Below are 18,211 nucleotides of genomic sequence, written 5' to 3'. Positions count from 1 at the left end.
TGTCAGCTACTCCCTCTCTTTTACTTAAATTGCAGCAGAAGACATTTAGGTTAGATAAGTTTCTAATAAGCTAGCTAAACAGTCAGATCACCCGGGAAAAAAAAAAGTGTATAAAGTCTTTCTTCGCAAAAGTCTTTGGGAACAAGCTGTGCTCCCACCATCTGTGCGGACTAGGTGAAACACTGCCCTGTCTGAGGGCAGAGGGTGCCTGAGAGGACTCCCAGAAGGGCCCACCAGTCCTGAGATTTTTTTTTTTTCAGACGCAGTATGTGATCCAAGGAGGACAGCGCAGGAAGGGAGAATCTAAACTCAGGCTCAAGGTCTCCAAACAGTAAAGATTCTGCCTCCCATCCTTCATTTGCGAGGGCCAAGGAGCCCAGAGGAAGAGCCTGAGTTCCCAGATGGCAGATGCCCACCAGCGCCTGACCAACTGGAAAATACACCTCTCTCGTACAACAACTGTCCCCTTCCACCCCAGGCTGGTGTCAAGTCCAGCCAGCCTCGGGAGCCAGCTGCCAAGTGCGTGGTGGACTCCATCGTGGCAGCCTCCATGGAGACCAGAGGCGGGGGCCTCCTCCTGGGTTCCCCGCCCAAGTTGCAAGGCCGCAGCCTCCACGTGCACTGCTCCTCTAACCATGACCCCAGCCCAGCGTGCTGGCTCCGCTGGGTCCTCAGCCCCACGGAGGCAGGGAGCCTCTGAAGGGAGTCTGCTGTTTCCAAACCCCAGCTCACCCTTCACTAAACCACGGTTCCCATCACAACAGGGGTTCTCAGCTTTGGCCGCACAACGCAATCACAGGGACGGGAGGGGGAGAGGGGATGGGGCTCTAGAAACTACTGAAGCGGGGAGGGCTCTAGAAACTACTGAAGCCTCATCCCACCCCTTGGAGATTCTGATGTAGTCCAGGGTGCGTCCAGGGCATGGGGCTTTTCACATCTCTCCAGGTGATTCTAACGTGCAGCCAGGGTGGTGAACCACTGCATCGGAAGGAAGGGAGCTTCCCCAAAGCCAGAGAGCTCCCTGGAATCAAACCACCAAGGACGCTAGGCCAAGTCAGCTCACTCTGCTAGACCATGGGTGCCAATGACAGTGGCAAAGTTGAGTTCGGTTTGAGCTGGGGGACACCTGGCTTTATTTCACCATCTCAAATTGCACACGTTCACCTGTGGCTGTCCGTCTTGATGGCCACAGCGTGCCTTATGTGACAAGGACAACAGAGCAAAAGGGTCCACATAACTCATCACGCTTCACTGCAAAGCCATTCCCTGGAGATTCTTAAAGGCCCCCATCCAGCACAGGGAAGTGGCAGCACTGACTTCAGGAGCAAAGGCCAGGCCCCCAGGAAATCACCGACTCGGGAACATCGGACACTCCAGGCAACGTTCCACGACCTCCAGCCGGGGCCCCTGCACAACACAGAGCTGTGGTCCCCGAGGTCCATCACCTGCAACTACATCAGGGATCAGCAAACTTCGGTAAAACGCCAGATAGTGTTGCAGGCCACGTAGCCCTGCTGCAGCTCTTCAGGGCTGCTGTTGTAATGCAGAAGCAGCCGCTGATAATATTGATATGTAAACAAATGGGCGTGGCTGGGTTCCAATAAACCTCCATTTACAAAAACAGACAGTGGGGGGAAAAAAAAAAACCAGACAGAGGGCTGGACTTGGACCACTGGTGTAGTGCGCCCACCCCTCCGCTAGATCAGAACTCCCTTAAAGACAGAGACCCTCTCTCCTGGCACTTTTTCAACTGCTCAGCACTTGACACAGTGCCTGGAATACAGGAGGGGAGGGGAGGGGAGGGGAGGGGAGGAGTTACTGTGACTCTGGGGCACTCACATCTGACTATTTGAAGCCCTTCGGGCCACTGACATACACTCACACCTCCTTCTTCATGGGAGCAGGGGAGGCGGCCCCCAGACAAAGAGGAACAGATATCCCCAAGGATGGGGCCCTGGACCAACTGCACAGTCAGCCCAGGACCACAAGGAAAGGCAGCGAGAGAAAGCGGGAAACAGGGGTCGCCAGGCCATGAGAGTGGAGGCTGCCCTAGGATGCACGTGGGGAAGGAGAGGACAGGGGATGGGGCGAGACGGGGGCCGGGAGGTAACAACATCGGTCTGGGGCCCTGGGCAGGCTCCGGGCCGCCCCACCCCAGATGCTCAGACACGTGGGCGCTGCCACCAACGCAAACGCGGTTCCTTCCCATCACCACAGAGAGAAGGCAACAAGTATCACTTCCTCCCCTGCACTGCTTACAAGGGCGCTGGAAGTCTGAAGCATGAAATGGAAAAGAAAAAAGACAATAAGGATAATCATCATGTCTCCTTCCCGAGTGTTTTTCTTCCCTTTCTCCTTTCTTCCCCTCTCCCCTCACCACCCCCGCTTCCCCTGCAGCAAGACCTCGCTCCGCCCCCCCACCCACCCCCTCAGTGTGGAGTCAGGATGTGCTGGGAAGGCAGGGCCTCATCTTGGCCACATGTGCGCACAGGGTGAGGGGAGGGCCCGGGGGCAGAGCTGTCACCACGTCGTCCTCGCGCCCACAGGAACCACTACTGTCTGGGGGCTGGGGGCGCTGGCCAAAAATCAGGCTTGTCCCCTGTGATGCGTTCAGTGTCTCCTGCCTGGCCTTGGCATGGCTTGAGGACACTCAGCTGAGACACAGAAGTTTCCCACCGGAAACTGGTCATTTGAGACCTTTAAAAAGAAAGTGCCTTGTGGAGAAGTGGCAGGTGTTCCTTAATGACAAGCATCCTGAATAGTGAATAGTCCTGGTTAGAGAAGGGCCCTTCCCAGGACTTCCCTGGCGGTCCAGTGGTTAAGACTCCCCGCTCCCCATGCAGGGGGCACAGGTCCGATCCCTGGTCGGGGAACTAAGATCCTACATGCCATGTGGCACGGCCAAAAAAAAGAAAAGAGGAGGGCCCAGCCCCACATCTTCTTCCTGCACCGGGCCACAGCCACCTTGTCACATGAGACCCCTGTGACAGGTGGCTCAAAGTCCTGCCAAGCCCACCCTGGAATATGCCCTCTGGGCACTGAGCACCCACCAAAAGGGCGGCCTTAGCCCTAGAACAGACCAACATCACCTCCCTGGTCTCAGCATCCCAGTGCAAGAGAAAAGCTGCAGAGAGTAAAATCTAGGAGGCCCTGGGGCTCCCTGGTTCCTCAAATCTTGAAAAAGCAGATTTAAGAGAGGAGTCCGCATGGGACAACTGCCAGGAAACTTCCAAGGTAACCTGTCCACAGTCCAAGTGATGCTGGGGATGGAACTCGCTCAAGGTCCACACAGCATCAGCATCCCCGGGAGGTCATCGGGGGCCCTTCCCCTCGCTCAGCCTCCTAAGGAGGAAAATCAGAGAAACAGACAGCAATGATCTTTGCAGGAGTCTCATCAGGGCCCATTAGAGTACTCATACTGTCTGGTGGTGGCCCAGCCCATTTCAGTGTGGTCCAAAAGACCTCACGTTGAAAAATCTCCATTAGGACATACCAGGCTTCCCTATCTCTCAGGCAGGAAGAAGGAGAAAAGGTAACCGCAATTATTACTTCGTAATCCAGGAGCTGTAGAGCCAGGAGTATAAAAGCTAGGCTTTCTGAAGCCCCAATTCAATGGCTACTCTGCACCCCTGGCCCTTCTCTCTCTCCTATTTACTCTAGAAGAAACCTTTCCAATGGATCTGGCTGAAATCTCCTCCCTGAATCTCTCATGCTACAATTTAAGTCCATTTCTTCCCATCCATTTCTCCATGGAAATGGAGGACAGCTGGTCACCATCATCCCTCCAGACTCAAAGGCCATCACTGGAGCATCATTAACTTCCAACAGCGAGCCAGTTATTTGGAGAAAACATCACTCACCACTTGCGGCACAAAAGCAGACTCAGCCAAAATCTCCTTAAGAAAAATCACATCTTTCATAAGGAGCCAGCTCCCTATGGGATTAAATAATAGATATTAAACTGCCTTTTCATGCCTAGAAGTAAGCTTTTTGATTGGTAGCCTATCTTTCTCTTCTGCAGTTTCATGGTCATATTTCTTCCACACAAGTGTTTCCTCCTTGAGAGAGAATATACACTGATTTAGAGATTCCTAGTTAGTTCACAGAAAAGGAGACATCAGAGGGACTTCCCTGGTGGTGCAGTGGTTAACAATCTGCCTGCCAAAGCAGGGGACACGGGTTCAAGCCCTGGTCCAGGAAGATCCCACATGCCACGGAGCAACTGGGCCCACGCGCCACGGCTGCTGAGCCTGCACTCTGGAGCCCGCGAGCCGCAGCTGCTGAGCCCATGTGCCACAACTACTGAAGCCCATGCGCCTAGAGCCCGTGCCCCGCAACAAGAGAAGCCACTGCAGTAAAAGGCCCGCGCACCGCAGCGAACAGTGGTCCCCACTCGCCGCAACTGGAGAAAGCCCGCATGCAGCCACAAATAAAAAATAAATAAAATAAATGCAACAGCTAAGTGATATTTTAAAATAATAATAATAAATTTTAAAAAAAATACCTACGTCCTTCGTCCTGGGAATCTCTCTCACAGAAATACTTGTTGCAGTGCACAGTTATGTACTGTATTAATATGTCACTGCAGCATTATATTGGAGACAGATTTTAATACACATATGACACATACATAAATGTACGCAGAACTGACTGTAGAAACATGTTACATCTGTGCAAGGTACAATGGGACCCCAGTCAAATGTCTGATGGCCAGGTCTCCCTTTTTCTAGATTCAAAGCACCTGAAAGCAGTGCTGAAGAAGCAAAGCCTTTCGGGTATCAGGCGCTACGGCACAGCTACCTGTCCTGACACTTTGTATGTGCATCATAAAAGTTCTCCGAAGATACACACTCAGGGTTAATGGCGGTGACCTCTGGGAAGCCAGTGGGAAAGGAAAGGGGATTTTCTTCTTCGTCTTTTTTTTTTTAAGATTTTTTTTAAAAAATTATTTATTTTATTTATGTATTTATAGCTGCATTGGGTCTGTTGCTGCGCACAGGCTTTCTCTAGTTGCGGCAAGCAGGGGGCTACTGTTTGTTGCGGTGCGCGGTAGGTTGACTGTATTAAATATAAATCGGTCCATGATAAGTACAAGCAATTCTTACAGCTTGGACTACTGGGGCTCTATTGCCTTTCTCTAGTTTGAGGAGGCATTTACGAGAATCCACTTCTAGTCACCAATGCCACTGAATTTTCCTGAGTTTGAGTCCCAGCTGTCTCCCCCACCAAGCTTTTACTTTTCTCCCTGCATCGGGAGACTGGTCAGGAGCTCCTTTGTGCAGCTAGCATATTCTCAAGGTCACTGTTAGAAAAGTAAATGACTTATTTTCTAATAAAGACACAAAGATAACTTTTAGAATCTCTTTTTTTCCACCAACTATTTTAAAACTCAGAAGTAGAACTATTTTAGATCCTCATAGTGAAAAGAACATAAAACACTGATCTGATGATGTTTCTTTAAGGAACTCTTAAATTTTCATGTTTTAACGCTCCCAAATTCATTCTTACATGTCATGAAGACTGGTATACTCTACCTGTTTTTTGTTTGTTTGTTTCTCTCCTTGTTTCATCTTGGGTTTTGTCTTTTGTTATATAAATCTTACAAAGGCTTTTGGCCTAAAAGAGTAAACTAGATCAGGACACCCAAGTACCAGGTCAGCACAGAACACAGTTCTGCAAACTTTGTATCTGTGTAACCTCTACAAGAATTTTGCAAAACTAGGTATCCTCTCACTCATTTTGAAATTGACATTTAAAATGTTTTCTATTACTCAGCCATAAAAAAGAATGAAATAATGCCATTTGCAGCAACATGGATGGACCTAGAGATCAGCATACTAAGTGAAGTAAGTCAGAAAGACAAATACCATATGATATCACTTATATGTGGAATCTAAAATATGACACAAATGAACTTATCTACGAAACAGAAACAGACTCACAGAAACAGAGAACAGATTTGTGGTTGCCAAGGAGGAAGGGGGATGGGGGAGGAATGGATTGGGAGTTTGAGATTAGCAGATGCAAACTATTATATACAGAATGGATAAACAACAAGGTCCCACTGTATAGCACAGAGAACTACATTCACTATGATGTGATAAACCATAACGGAAAAGAATATGAAGAAGAATATACATATGTAAAACTGAATCACTTTGCTATACAGCAGAAATTAACACAACACTGTAAATCAACTATACTTCAATAAAATTCAAACGATACAAATAAAAAATAAAATATTTTCATCTCAAATTTAAAGAGTCGCAAAAGACATAAATTCTGGCATGCAAATATTGATGTGTTTAAATAAAACTGTTTCATCAGTCGTTTAAATGGACCCAGTGGGATCTAAACAGCATAGAGAGGGAATTCCCTGGTGGTCCAGTGGTTAAGACTCAGCACTTTCACTGCCGGGGCCCAGGTTCAACCCCTGGTGGAGGAACTAAGATCCTGCAAGCCATGCGTTGCAGCCAAATAAATAAATAAAAATAAACAGCACAGGGATTTGACTCTCCCATTATCCACTTAAAAATATACACATACTAAGCTGTGCATTTATGTCTAATGCACTTTTCTGTTCGAGGGTTACATTCTACATGCAAAACCACACGTGCAAGCTCTTCTTCAAAAGTCAAAAAACGTACAGCATTCTTTTTTCTCCTTGATTTGTACTTCAGTTGCATTTCCCCACAGAATTTTATCCTAGAGCAACTTACATTTTATGCTAGAAAGTCTATCACTGGTTTCTTTATCATACTGCTTTGCAAAAAAATATACATTTCCATTTAATTTTTAAAAATTCCCTGTGAGTCTAGGGCTTCAACTGCTTAAATAACAATTTCCTGGATTGAGTGACCATTAAAACATTAGTGGTCGAGGGGCTTCCCTGGTGGCGCAGTGGTTAAGAATCTGCCTGCCAATGCAGGGGACACGGGTTCTAGCCCTGGTCTGGGAAGATCTCACATGCCACGGAGCAGCTAAGCCCATGCACCATAACTACTGAGCCCACGTGCCACAACTACTGAAGCCCACGCACCTAGAGCCCGTGCTCCGCAACATGAGAAGCCACAACAATGAGAAGCCCACGCACCGCAACGAAGAGTAGCCCCCGCTCACTGCAACCAGAGAGAGCCTGCATGCAGCAACGAAGACCCAACCCAGCCAAAAATAAATAAATAAATAAATAAATAAATTTAGAACTATTAGTGGTCGAGAACACATTCATAATAACAAAAATTGAATATGCTGTTTCATAATTATTAGACACTCAAAAGTAAAATATTCTTGGAAATGCATATTCTCATGGATGAGGCTTTTTTTCTTATTTTTTCAATTCATTCATGTAACTGTGAATAAACATTAAGAAGTTATTGCTAGAATAAGACAGGGCTAAGCATCAATTTTATTTCTGTTTTCTTTGGGTTCTTTCTTTTCTTAAAGTAAACAAAGAGAAAACGTGTTCATGTAAAGAAGATAGAAAAAAATAGATACATTGTTATAATATTGCCATTTTGTTCTTTGAACTCTATCCAAGGAGGCTCAAAATCCCAGAGTGGTCCACCATGGAAATTTACATTAAAGGCTTTTTTTTTTTTTTTTTTTTTTGGCTACTCCACACAGCTTGCAGGATCTTAGTTCTCTGACCAGGGATCAAACCCAGGCCCTTGGCAGTGAAAGTGCTGAGTCCTAACCACTGGACTACTAGGGAATTCCCTACATTAAAGGATTTCTCTGCTAACAATTTGATTCAAAGGACGGGACAGTCTCTGAATTGCTAAAGGATTTGTGTCCAGCGATCAGTGGTTCAAGTCCTTCACTATCTCCACCCGAGCACCAACATGCCAAGGGTCCCTCCGTCTGTGCGTGGAGATGTTGCTACCCAAAGACAAGGAACCAAGGCAAGAGTGCATCTTCCTTTCGTAAAGTAGGAGAGGACAACTGTGTCGGGGAAGGTGGGAAGACAGAACCTGCCACTGGGGTATTCTCAGGCAGAGCAGTTTGGGGAAAGAGAACAAAACTGGAAGCTGAGGACCTGGGAACTGACTTTGTGACCACTCTCCATGCCCCGTGAAACACCCAGAATGTCTCCACGGATGCCAGTCTCACAGCTGCTGACTTAGAGGACTTTCGGGAGGTCCCACACCCGGGTCAGGTTTTGCGGATCACAGAACTACAAAAAGAGGAGAAAGGAACCAAATTCTGAGCAACCAAAAGGAAAAACCACATATTAACATGCCTTCTGATGTGACTGATGTGACTGGAATACACAGCACCACTATGATGGTGATTCATGTGATTCATGCCTGGAAAATGGAATCTGCATTAAGTAAGCCTTGAGGTCCAACTCCCAGCTTACAGGAGACCCAGGGGACAGAGGAACAAGTTCAACAGCACCATAAGGAAGCAATCTGCCGAAGTCAGAATGTGGGACAGTCTACAGATGAATGATCCAGTTTCTCTAACATATTACTAGCGTGGGGAAAAAAGGCAGCGGCGGGGGCGGGGGGTTGGGGTGGGTGGGTACTGTTAAAGAATAAAAGGGACTAAAAAGATTCAGTATGAAACAAATTCAATATGAAAATCTTGTTTGTATCCTGATTCTAAGAAAACAATTTTTTTTAAAAATGGCAGAAGTTTGAATGTGTATTAAGTGTTGGATAATAATAAGGAATTATTAATTTTGATAGGTGTGATAATACCATGGTGATTATGTTTTTTTAAAAAAAGTCATTCAGGGAGTTCCCTGGTTGCCTAGTGGTTAGGATTCAGTGCTTTCACTGCTGTGGCCCAGGTTCATTCCCTGGTCGGGGAACTGAGATCCTGCAAGCCGCATGGTGAGGCAAGAAAGACAGAAAAAGAGAGAGAAAGAAAGGAAGAAAGGAAGAAAGAAAGAAAGAAAGAAAGGAAGGAAGGAAGGAAGAAAGATAGAAAGAGAAGAAAGAGAAAGAAAGAAAGAAAGAAGGAAGGAAGGAAAGAGAGAGAGGAAGGAAGGGAGAGAGAGAGAGAGGGAGGGAGGGAGGAAGAAAGAAAGAGAGAGAGAAAGAAAGGAAGGAAGGAAGGAAGGGAGGGAAAGAGAGGGAGGAAGGAAAGAAGGGAGAGAGAAAGAGAAAGAAAGAGTCATTCAATTAGAGTTGTGCATTGAATTTACAAGTAAGATCACATGATGTCTAAGATTTGCTTTTACACAATATTCCACCTCCCGAGAATACGGGGTGGGAGGAGGGGGAAACACGTGAAATGAGATTAGCAAAATGTCAATAATGATTGAAGCTGGGTGGTGGGTACCTGGGGTGCCTCATAGGATTCGCTCCACTTTTTTACATGTTTGAAACTGTCTTGGGGACTTCCCTGGTAGCACAGTGGTTAAGAATCCACCTGCCAATGCAGGGGGCATGTGTTCGATCCCTGGTCCAGGAAGATCTCACATGCTGCAAAGCAACTAAGCCCGTGCGCCACACCTACCGAGCTCTAGAGCCCACTAGCCACAACTACTGAGCCCGAGCACCACAACTACTAAAGCCCACGCGCCTAGAGCCTGTGCTCTGCAACAAGAGAAGCCACCGCAATGAGAAGCCCGCGCACCGCAACGAAGAGTAGCCCCCACTCGCCGTAACTAGAGAAAGCCCGCACGCAGCAACGAAGACCCAGCGCAGCCAAAAAAAAAAGATAATGTCTATAATATAAGGTCTTTCAAGGGTGAGGAGGAGGAGAGAAAGAGAATATTTAATTAGTGCTAGCAAAGCTCTGTGCTAAGCCCTTCCTAAATATTATCTTATTGGAAATACTTATTTACAAGTCCTGAGACAGCTGCCAACAAGCTTCTTTCACTGTCTAAGGAGAGGCAGGGGCATTTAGTACGCTGGATGCAAACAGGGTCAGCGAGAGGAGGGAGCCATTAGCACCTGCAGATCACAGAGATGCAGCTTGGCCGCACGCGGAGAAACTGGAAATACCCCTTGGCAGAGAAATAACGGAATAAACATCCTCCACTTACATCCCTCCTACCACGTGCTACTTACCCCTGCAGCAAAGCCAAGGCTTCCATCTAAGATCCGCCTCTGAAAATGAAAACAAGATGTTTCAGTTTCTAAGGGATATTCCGTGGGACAAGAGGAAACCATAGGCCTAAGAGAGCCACATGAATAAAGTCTGGCCCATGCCTCACTTTGCGAACCTATCTGGAATCCTGGACCCAAGTCTTTATAAAATGGGCCAAGAACCAGGGGGAAAAATTTTTTTTAAAACCTTCCATCCATCCCACAGCCAATCACAGCATTCTTTCAGTGTGACCCTTGCTTTTCATTGGTCCACGTGTTTTGCCTCTTTCTCGGCTCTCCCTGTGAATTATGGCTATAAACCTTGAGTAAGTAGCTGGTCTAAAAGATGGAAATTGACAAGTACTGGCAAGGAGCATGTGGACCAACCAAAATCCTCCCACACTGAAAGAGGAGTACAAACTGGTACAGCCACTTCGCAAAGCTGGCAGCACCCACTAGAAGTAAACCTTCACAAGCATACCCTATGACCCAGCAGTGCCACGCATAACTACCTAACAGAAATGCATATTTGGATTCACCAGACGCATGTACAAAAATGCTCTTTGCGGCATTATTTGTGAGAGCCGAAAACTAGAAACTACCCAAAAGCCCACCAAGAGCAGAATGGATACACCATTAGGTTGTGTGCATACAACAGAACACCATATGGAAATGAGAACACACATATATACGTGAATGGAACTCACAGTCAGGCAGGGGCATTCAGTAGACTGGAAAATAAATAGGGTGAAATCAGCCCGACAGAGAAGAGCATATACTATACGATTACTCCATTTATATATATACTATACAAAACAGAGAAAACGAATCTCTGCCGTTGGAGAGCAGGAGAGGGGCTGCCCTTGGAGTGGAGGTAAGGGGAGGGGGGCAGTGATTGGAAGGGACCCTGAAACGGCTGGTGGGAGTGGGGGGATGGGGGGCTGGTCCTGTTCCAGCACTTGATCTGGGTACTATTTTCACTGGTGAAAAGTTATCAAGCTGTACACTTATAAAATGTGCATTTTTCTATCTGCTTCGTAGATTTCAATAAAAAGGGTTTTTTGGGTTTCTTTTTAGGAAGTGGTCTAAGTTAGGGATATAATCTATAGCCACATGGACACACTACAGATACGCTGAGATGTTTATCACCCCAATCCCTGAGCCTCCCAGTGAGGTCTGGGAAGCTAGTGCTGCCAGGTAATCATCACCAGCTACAGGCACCCTCTCCCCACCTCTGTGTGGCTAGGGGGTGGATGGAAGGTTCTGACCCCAGTGAGCCACACAAATGACATTCTTCTCTAGGCATGCCACGATATAAGCCAAGTTGGTCTAATCAACTAATTTAATCAAAGCAGACAGATATAATTCAAAAGTCAGGTAGAATCATCCTTTCAGCATTCCTCTGGATCCTGAAAGGAGAAGCATTATACGTTTCTTAAGATCAGTAAACCTGTTCTTCTACTTTCAGACATTTGTCTCAAGGAACTAATCAGATGTGTGCTCAAAGATTCATGTTCGTCATAACACTATTTCTAGAAGCAAGAAAAAGAGACATAAACTAATTGTCCAGCAGTTGGGGACTGGCTAACTCAACTGCTATGCATTTTTATGGCGGGATATTCGACAGCCATTTAAGTAACCAGAGTAATCAAAATAATCAAAAAACCATTTAGGGATAGGGAGGGGTACTTATAACATCCAGTGAGAAATGCTGGTCATAAAACATCACAGACAGTTTCTCCTCATTATGTAAAGAAAACAGATATGTCTGTACTTATGTATACTCAAATACAGCTGAATAAATTTGAACAAAGATGTTCAGTTTTCCTTTCAGGGAAGTGGGATCACGAACTTTTTTATTATTTCTTTCAGCTTTTCCATATTTTCCAAGTTTCCTACAATTACAACATGAGTTTTTCAATCTAGAAAATGAATCCTGAGTGAAGTTGAGCCAATGTTGCCAACAGCAGCAGAGGGCAGATGCCTGAGTGTCTACTATCCCAAGGGACCATCACCACAGCCCCCATTCTAGTTGGGCGAAAACGGAGGTTCACCAGGGAGGGGGAGGGGAAGAGCCAACCCCTGTGCGCTCACTTCTACGGCTGGCTTTATCCCCTCATGCTGTAACCCCTTCCCACTCCTCCCGCACCCCTCCTGCGGAGAGAGGGCTCACACAGCCCACCTGGGCCTGCTATCTTTAGAAGGTCCCACTTTCAAGGTTAGTCCTTCGCTGGTTCTGGGAAGTTGGCACTGGGACTGCTCGCCCCACTCCCTGACCAGTAAGGGTGGGCCCCTGTGCCTGTTTCACAAACAAGGTGATTTGTGCACGACACCTGCTTTCCTTCTTCGAGTCTGGGATTTGGGTTGGGAGCTCAGCACAGATGCCCACGTGACCAGTCCCCAGTAAAAACCCTGGGGCCCGAGTCTGCACTGGGCGTCCCTGGGCTGACACATGGTCCACATGTTACTGCATTTTCGTTGCTGGGGGAATGAGCACGCTCTGTGCCCCCTCACGGGGGGAAGGGGGCACTGGATCCCAAATCTGGGCACAGGTTTCTCCAGACCCTGACCGTCTCTGTCTTGCTGATGCTATCGTGTGTCCTTTCGCTGTAATAAACCTGAGCCAAGAGAACAACTCGATGCTGAGTCCTCGGAGTCTAGCGAATCACCAAACGCGTGGGTGGTCTCGGGGACCCCCCGTGTGCCTCCACACAGAGAAAGGACTCAGCAGTTCCTCCTACTGGCCTGGGGATTACACTAACACGGGACAAACGAGTGGCTCTGCGGCCCCCAAGGAGAAGGGGGCACCTCTGCGATGGCTTCTCCCTTTCTGAGGAGCCCCTATAGCATCGGCCGGGGCCACACGGGGCTGTGGAGTTCCACTCGGGTCTCCAGGGCCAGCTGGGCCAGCTAGACCCCAGCTATTTCGACTCAGATCTCGCCTTCTCAACGCAAAAGAAACTGAAGATGAGATGAGATGAGATAGTGAAGATGCTCTGCCCCAGAAGGGCATGAGGACGGGACCCCAGAAGACCTGGCGTGGCCGTCAGGAAACGGGAGGAGGGTTAGGTCACCTGTCGACAGGAACCCGGGACTCCTCGGGGCTGTGGGTCTCCCCAGGCGGGGGAGGGCAGTGGGGGAGGCCCCACCTCGTCGGCGACATCAACACTGCTTTTCAGGCTCTGACACAAGAGTGCCCAGCTGGCCGGCTTCCTAGATGGGTTTTGCTTTCCAGATCAACCTCCCAGCACGCTTCCCTCGCTCCTGGATCACTTGCTCACTAACCACCCCTACAGCGTCTGTGGCTGCGTGAGCCACACAGGGGCTTCACTTTCATCAAGGTATCGATGGCTGATGGTTCCAGGCCATGGACTGGGGGGGTCAAGGTTGCAGGAAAGAAAGGACTTTCAGGCACAGGAGGGGGGCGTGGGGAGGGGCGGGGCGTGGGGAGGGGAGGGGAGGGGTGTGTACGGGGGTGTGGCCCTGGGGATGTGAGTGGGATGCACAGGGCGAGCATAGGGGTGGGGGGCGAGGGGAGGGAGAGGAGCGTGGGAGTTTTCATGGAGTGTGTAGCAGGGTGTAGCGTGTGGCGGAGGGAGAGGTGGAATCTGGGGGACCTAGGGGTGCAGGGGTGGCAGGGGTGGGCAGATGTGGGGTCTATAGGAGCCTGGGAGGCAGGTATGCGTGTATTCATCCCAAAGCGGGTGAGGGAGTCCATGAAGAGCCTGGAAATGGGGTAAAAGAGGAAGCGGACAGACCACCCCCCCCCCCCCCCACCGCTTCCTTTCCTGCAAGGTCTTTTCAACAATCTCTAACTCAAGGCCACAGGGCAGGAGAGGTACAAACCTCACGCACATCACCACCTGCTCCGGACCCAAGAGAAACTAGACGGAAGATAGAAATCAGGCAGAGGGCTCAAGGAGGCTGAGTACCTGGTCTTCTCACTTCCTGCTCCCTCTGAGTCAGGAGAGGGGAAGCAGGGGACCCAGGAGCACAGGCGCAGCAAGCTGGAGGGGACAAGGGGAGGAAAGGGGGCAGAGCCAACGTCACCCCAACCTGGAGCTGTGGCCGGCGGCACGAGCGAGTCTGCAGCCCGGCTGGGCGGAGGGGGGTGGTTTCAGAGCTCGCTAAGAGAGTCCCCGAGAACCCCCAGAACCGAACCGAGGCAACTCACCTGTCCGCTAGAGAATACGAACACAAGAGCTGCCCCGGCCGCCGTCATCCCCCAGGTGAAGAAGGTCCCCAGCAAGGCCTGGGACACAGGGCTGTGGCCTTGGAGCATGCTGGATACAGCTGTGTGCAGAGGAGCAGGAGAGGGTCAGCACCCGCGGTCCCTCCACCTGAGCTGGCCCACGTCTGGGCTGCTGGCGTGCACCCTTCCGCCATCCATCCCTCAGTGACCTCAGTGACCCGGCGCAGGTCGGGCAGCTTCATCCAGCTTCTCCCCGGGTACTGGAAATCATCTAACTCCAAAAGGAGGGACATGGGGACACGTAGGGAGATGCCAGAGGAGTAGATGCCACGACAGAAGGGACAACATTGGGAAATAGTTCCAAAGAGAAGAAGCGCAAAGAATGTGAATTATTTAGCCTGGAGGGAGGGCGCATGGGAGGGTCCGCGCCTGCAGCCTTCCGGCACATTCTGCCTGTTCTACCTGGCCTTGCCTATCGTCCATCAGCGGTTCTGTCTCCTCCAAACACAGGTGACTAGCTCCGATTCCCTCTTGAAGCTCTTCCACCTACACCCTGATCACACTTCCAATAGCTCCCCGGGGCAGTTCCCACGGCGGTTCCCAAGGCCTGCAAAGGGTACACGCCATAGACTGACCTGCAACTAGCCCAATAACTGTTCAACCACTGCACCCTGCGTGGGCATCGGATTCCAACTCAACCCAATTATTCCCAGAACCTTTGACAAGCCCCAGATGGTCCAGCTCCAAGTCTCTCTTTATCCGGTTTCCTCCCAGCATGCCTTCCTCCCCACCCTCCAGCCATCAGACCCAGTGAATCCTCTGTTGCCCACCTAACACCAACTTCAATTCCACGCTTCCCTGATTCCTCTCCACTCCCGTCCGAGGGCCCATCTTTGGTGTTTTCTTTGTGTGGGCTTGCCCCCTTCATCTTTTATATCATTCGTTGCTTAAAAACAGGGATGATGCTTTTTCCCACTTGACACCCCTGTAAAATAGGGCTTTCTGGCACCCCAAAACTATGTGTTGAATTGAAAAGGGCCAGCTTAACTTGAATAGGACACTCAGCAAGAACAAGGAAACAGAGACCCAAGGGGCATTTCCCCCAGTCCACTGAGCACACTTGCTCCCAAAGCTGGGGAATCTCCTCTAGACTTGACATGTTTTCAATTCTAGCTCTAAAATGACAGGGAATCAGACGCTCCCTGTGGAAAGTTACTAGGCGGAGAAACCTGTTGGCTGAAAAGCCCTGTATTTTGGTACATAAACACTGGGGCTCAGGGCCTCATCTCAAAGGGCTCATTCAGCTCGCCCCCCCCCCCCCCGCTGTCTTCCAGCAACCACAGAGCTGGACACGACCCCACTGGGCTCAGCCCTGCCAGGCCCTAGGGGTCTGTGAGGAGCCAGCAACCTGAGCTTGCAGATCAAAAGCTGAAGATTCTGCCTCTGACCCTGGAAGGAAACCAGGGCAGAGGGTGGAAGGGCCCTCTTATGCCACGAGGGTCAACAACACAGCAGGATTCAGACCTAGGAAGGCTGTGAGTCCAGGTGAACCCAGATAAGCCCAGGTGAGCCCAGCTGTGCCCAGGCTCAGCCGAGGTGCCAGGAAACCTCGGAGAGAAACAGAATCTGTGGATTCCGATTGGGTCCCCATAGTCTAAGTGGAGTTCAGAATGATGACTGCACCAAATAAAGAAAAGCAAATATTAAAAAAAAACAAAAAAAAAAAAAACCACCTTTTTACATGTCATCTAGTTAAGGTACCCTAAAGACAATGGTTCATGTTTGTCTCTAAACCGAGACATCTGGATCATTACACCAACCTTCTCTTTCTAGCTGCTCGTGGATAAAATTTCAAACAGCATTTACAAAGAAAGGCACATAGCTACCATCTCCTCAGTACTTACCGTCCAAGACAGGTCATAACAAAAAAACAGCTTTGTTTTTCAGCGTTGAATGTGCCTTTTAACAACTACAGAAAAGAGGAAACCGTTCACATTCACCAACGGGCCAAAGTCAACATGGGTTTTGTGGGCTGGCAAACGAGGGAGCTCGTGGGTGTTCCCGGGGCTAGTGGGAGGGGAAAACACCCTTCCAAGACTCTATTTACACCCGAGCACCCCGAGATGTAAGAAAAAGGGACACAGAGGGAAGACCAAGGCCGCCATCCTTCCCATCCCTACAACAGCAGATTTATTGTCAGCAACGCAAGCTCAGTGCCCCTTGGAGAAGTTTCTTCCATTTGCTGTTTTAAATCCTCACTACTCAAAGGGTGGTCCCAGAACCAGCAGCGCTAGGCGCCCTTAGGAGCTAAGTTAGAAATGCACAATCTCAGGCCCCACCCCAGACTTGCTGAATCACAATCTGCATTTTAGCGAGTTCCATGGGGTACTCTTATGCACATCAAAGTGGAAAGCACAGGTCTAAAACTGGAACAACTTCTACAAGACCAAGAACTTAGAAAGTGAGTTCTCCTGCCCTACGAGGGACCAGCAGGGCCACCGCCACAGAGACCCAAGAGGACAGAAAGTTTTCTCCAGCAGGTAGACCAGGAGCGCCTTGAGAGCAGGGAAGGTCAGCCAGGGCACCTCAAAAGCCGCTTCTGCAATGGGGCTCAGACTTCCTCGTGAGCTGATACTAATACATAAACCTGGGTTACTTTGCAGAAGGCAGGATTATTCTCTGCCTGCTCCGGCTTTAAAGATGCCAGCACCACCCCACACATAGCAGCACACGGCTCCTGGCTGACAGAGGATTTATTTATTTTCTCTTCCTTTTAAACCTGTTACCCTGCTTCCAAGAGTCAGCTTCAAGATGCCAATGAAAAAGTTGCAGAGGTGGAAAGAGCACTTCATGAAACCTACATACATGTCCTGACTTCGAGAGTGGAACTGAGCAAAATGATTCGGGTTTGGGCTGACATGACTGCGGAGAATGTTCTCTAATACCTGTCTACTCAAAGTGTGGTCCGAGGACCGGCCGACCTGGGGGTTGATTAGAAATGCACCCTCTCGGGCCTGCTGCATCTTAACCGGATTCCCAGCCAAATTCAAGGGGTCCCGCTGACCCCCAGAACCAGAGGGAGGGGACTCGGAGCAGCTGGACTTGTGGCCACGGCCGTTCCCAGGGCTCCCGGCCCCCACCACCACCGGCCCACCGGGAAACACTAAATGAAAAGGAGATCTTGGGGAACCACTGTCAAAGGAAAGCAGGTCAACAGCCTCCAGCTCGCCCTGGAGAGGGGCCGAGGTGGGGCTCCGGGCACCCCTCCCCCTCCTCTGCCACCTGCCGAGGCCGCCCCGCTTCTCCTCCGACCCCCTCCTCTCCCAGGGGCACCCCCCTTCCAAACTGCATGGGGCTGCCCTTCCGAGTCCCACGCTCTGGTCGCGCTGGCCCCAGCCCCCGGGCCTCCAGCCCCACCGAAGGCGCCGAAGGAGAGAAAAGCCGACTCACTTCGGTGCCCTCTCAAGCCCCCACTCCACTTCCATCAGCCCCGCAGCCGCTGGCTCCCCGGCTCCACTCCGCGGTCACTTCCTGCTTCCCTCCCCGCACACGTGTCCCCCGGCCGTGAGGCCCCGCCCCCACCGCTGCGATTGGCAGATCCGGCCGGGAGAATAAATTCTCTGGTTCACAGCCTCTGCGGGCTCGGGAGCGGATCCGGGCGGGTGGAACAGAGCCCTGCAGAAACCTCTGCGATCTTCCAAGAAGCCCCAGAAACCCAAGGAAAGGACACCTTTCGCAACGTCCCTGATACCATTTATGTTGCTACACTTTGGCAGCTGAGTCCAACGCCCTGGGTGAGCAACAGGGCAGGACACGTTTGGAGAGGGTGGGAAATGGAATCTCCCACCATCAGCATCCTTCTCTAGGTCAATGGCCCTCAAACTACAGCGCCCAGTGGAACCACCCAGAGAGATGTCAAAACACAGAATACTGGCACCCTCGGAGCTTCTGGTTCTGGAAGCCTGGGCGGGGCCCGAGG

The 18,211-nt window shown here is 49.9% G+C and overlaps 1 protein-coding gene across 7 annotated transcripts in view; it reads right to left on the bottom strand.

Annotated features, from left to right (window-relative positions):
• Window positions 1-18,211, bottom strand: part of SLC39A11 (solute carrier family 39 member 11) — a 426,195-nt gene that overhangs the window by 325,554 nt on the left and 82,430 nt on the right. For 2 of the 7 annotated variants that reach the window (XM_007185594.2, XM_007185597.2), the window contains exons 1-3: window positions 17,683-17,791; window positions 14,215-14,333; window positions 10,023-10,061 (exon numbers count right to left, since the gene is read on the bottom strand). The exons of 1 other annotated variant lie outside the window; for it this stretch is intronic. In XM_007185594.2, coding sequence (XP_007185656.1) covers window positions 10,023-10,061; window positions 14,215-14,322 — 147 coding nt within the window. In that variant the 5' untranslated portion in view covers window positions 14,323-14,333; window positions 17,683-17,791. Of the gene's footprint in view, window positions 1-10,022; window positions 10,062-14,214; window positions 14,334-17,682; window positions 17,792-18,211 lie in introns of those variants that run through there. 4 more of the 7 variants (XM_057535256.1, XM_007185595.2, XM_057535257.1 and 1 more) reach the window with 3 other exon arrangements.

Source organism: Balaenoptera acutorostrata, chromosome 20, assembly GCF_949987535.1.
Source record: "Balaenoptera acutorostrata chromosome 20, mBalAcu1.1, whole genome shotgun sequence".
Lineage (NCBI taxonomy): Eukaryota > Metazoa > Chordata > Mammalia > Artiodactyla > Balaenopteridae > Balaenoptera > Balaenoptera acutorostrata.
The sequence above is the reverse complement of the archived record's forward strand: the minus strand, read 5'-3'. Positions and strand labels throughout refer to the sequence as shown.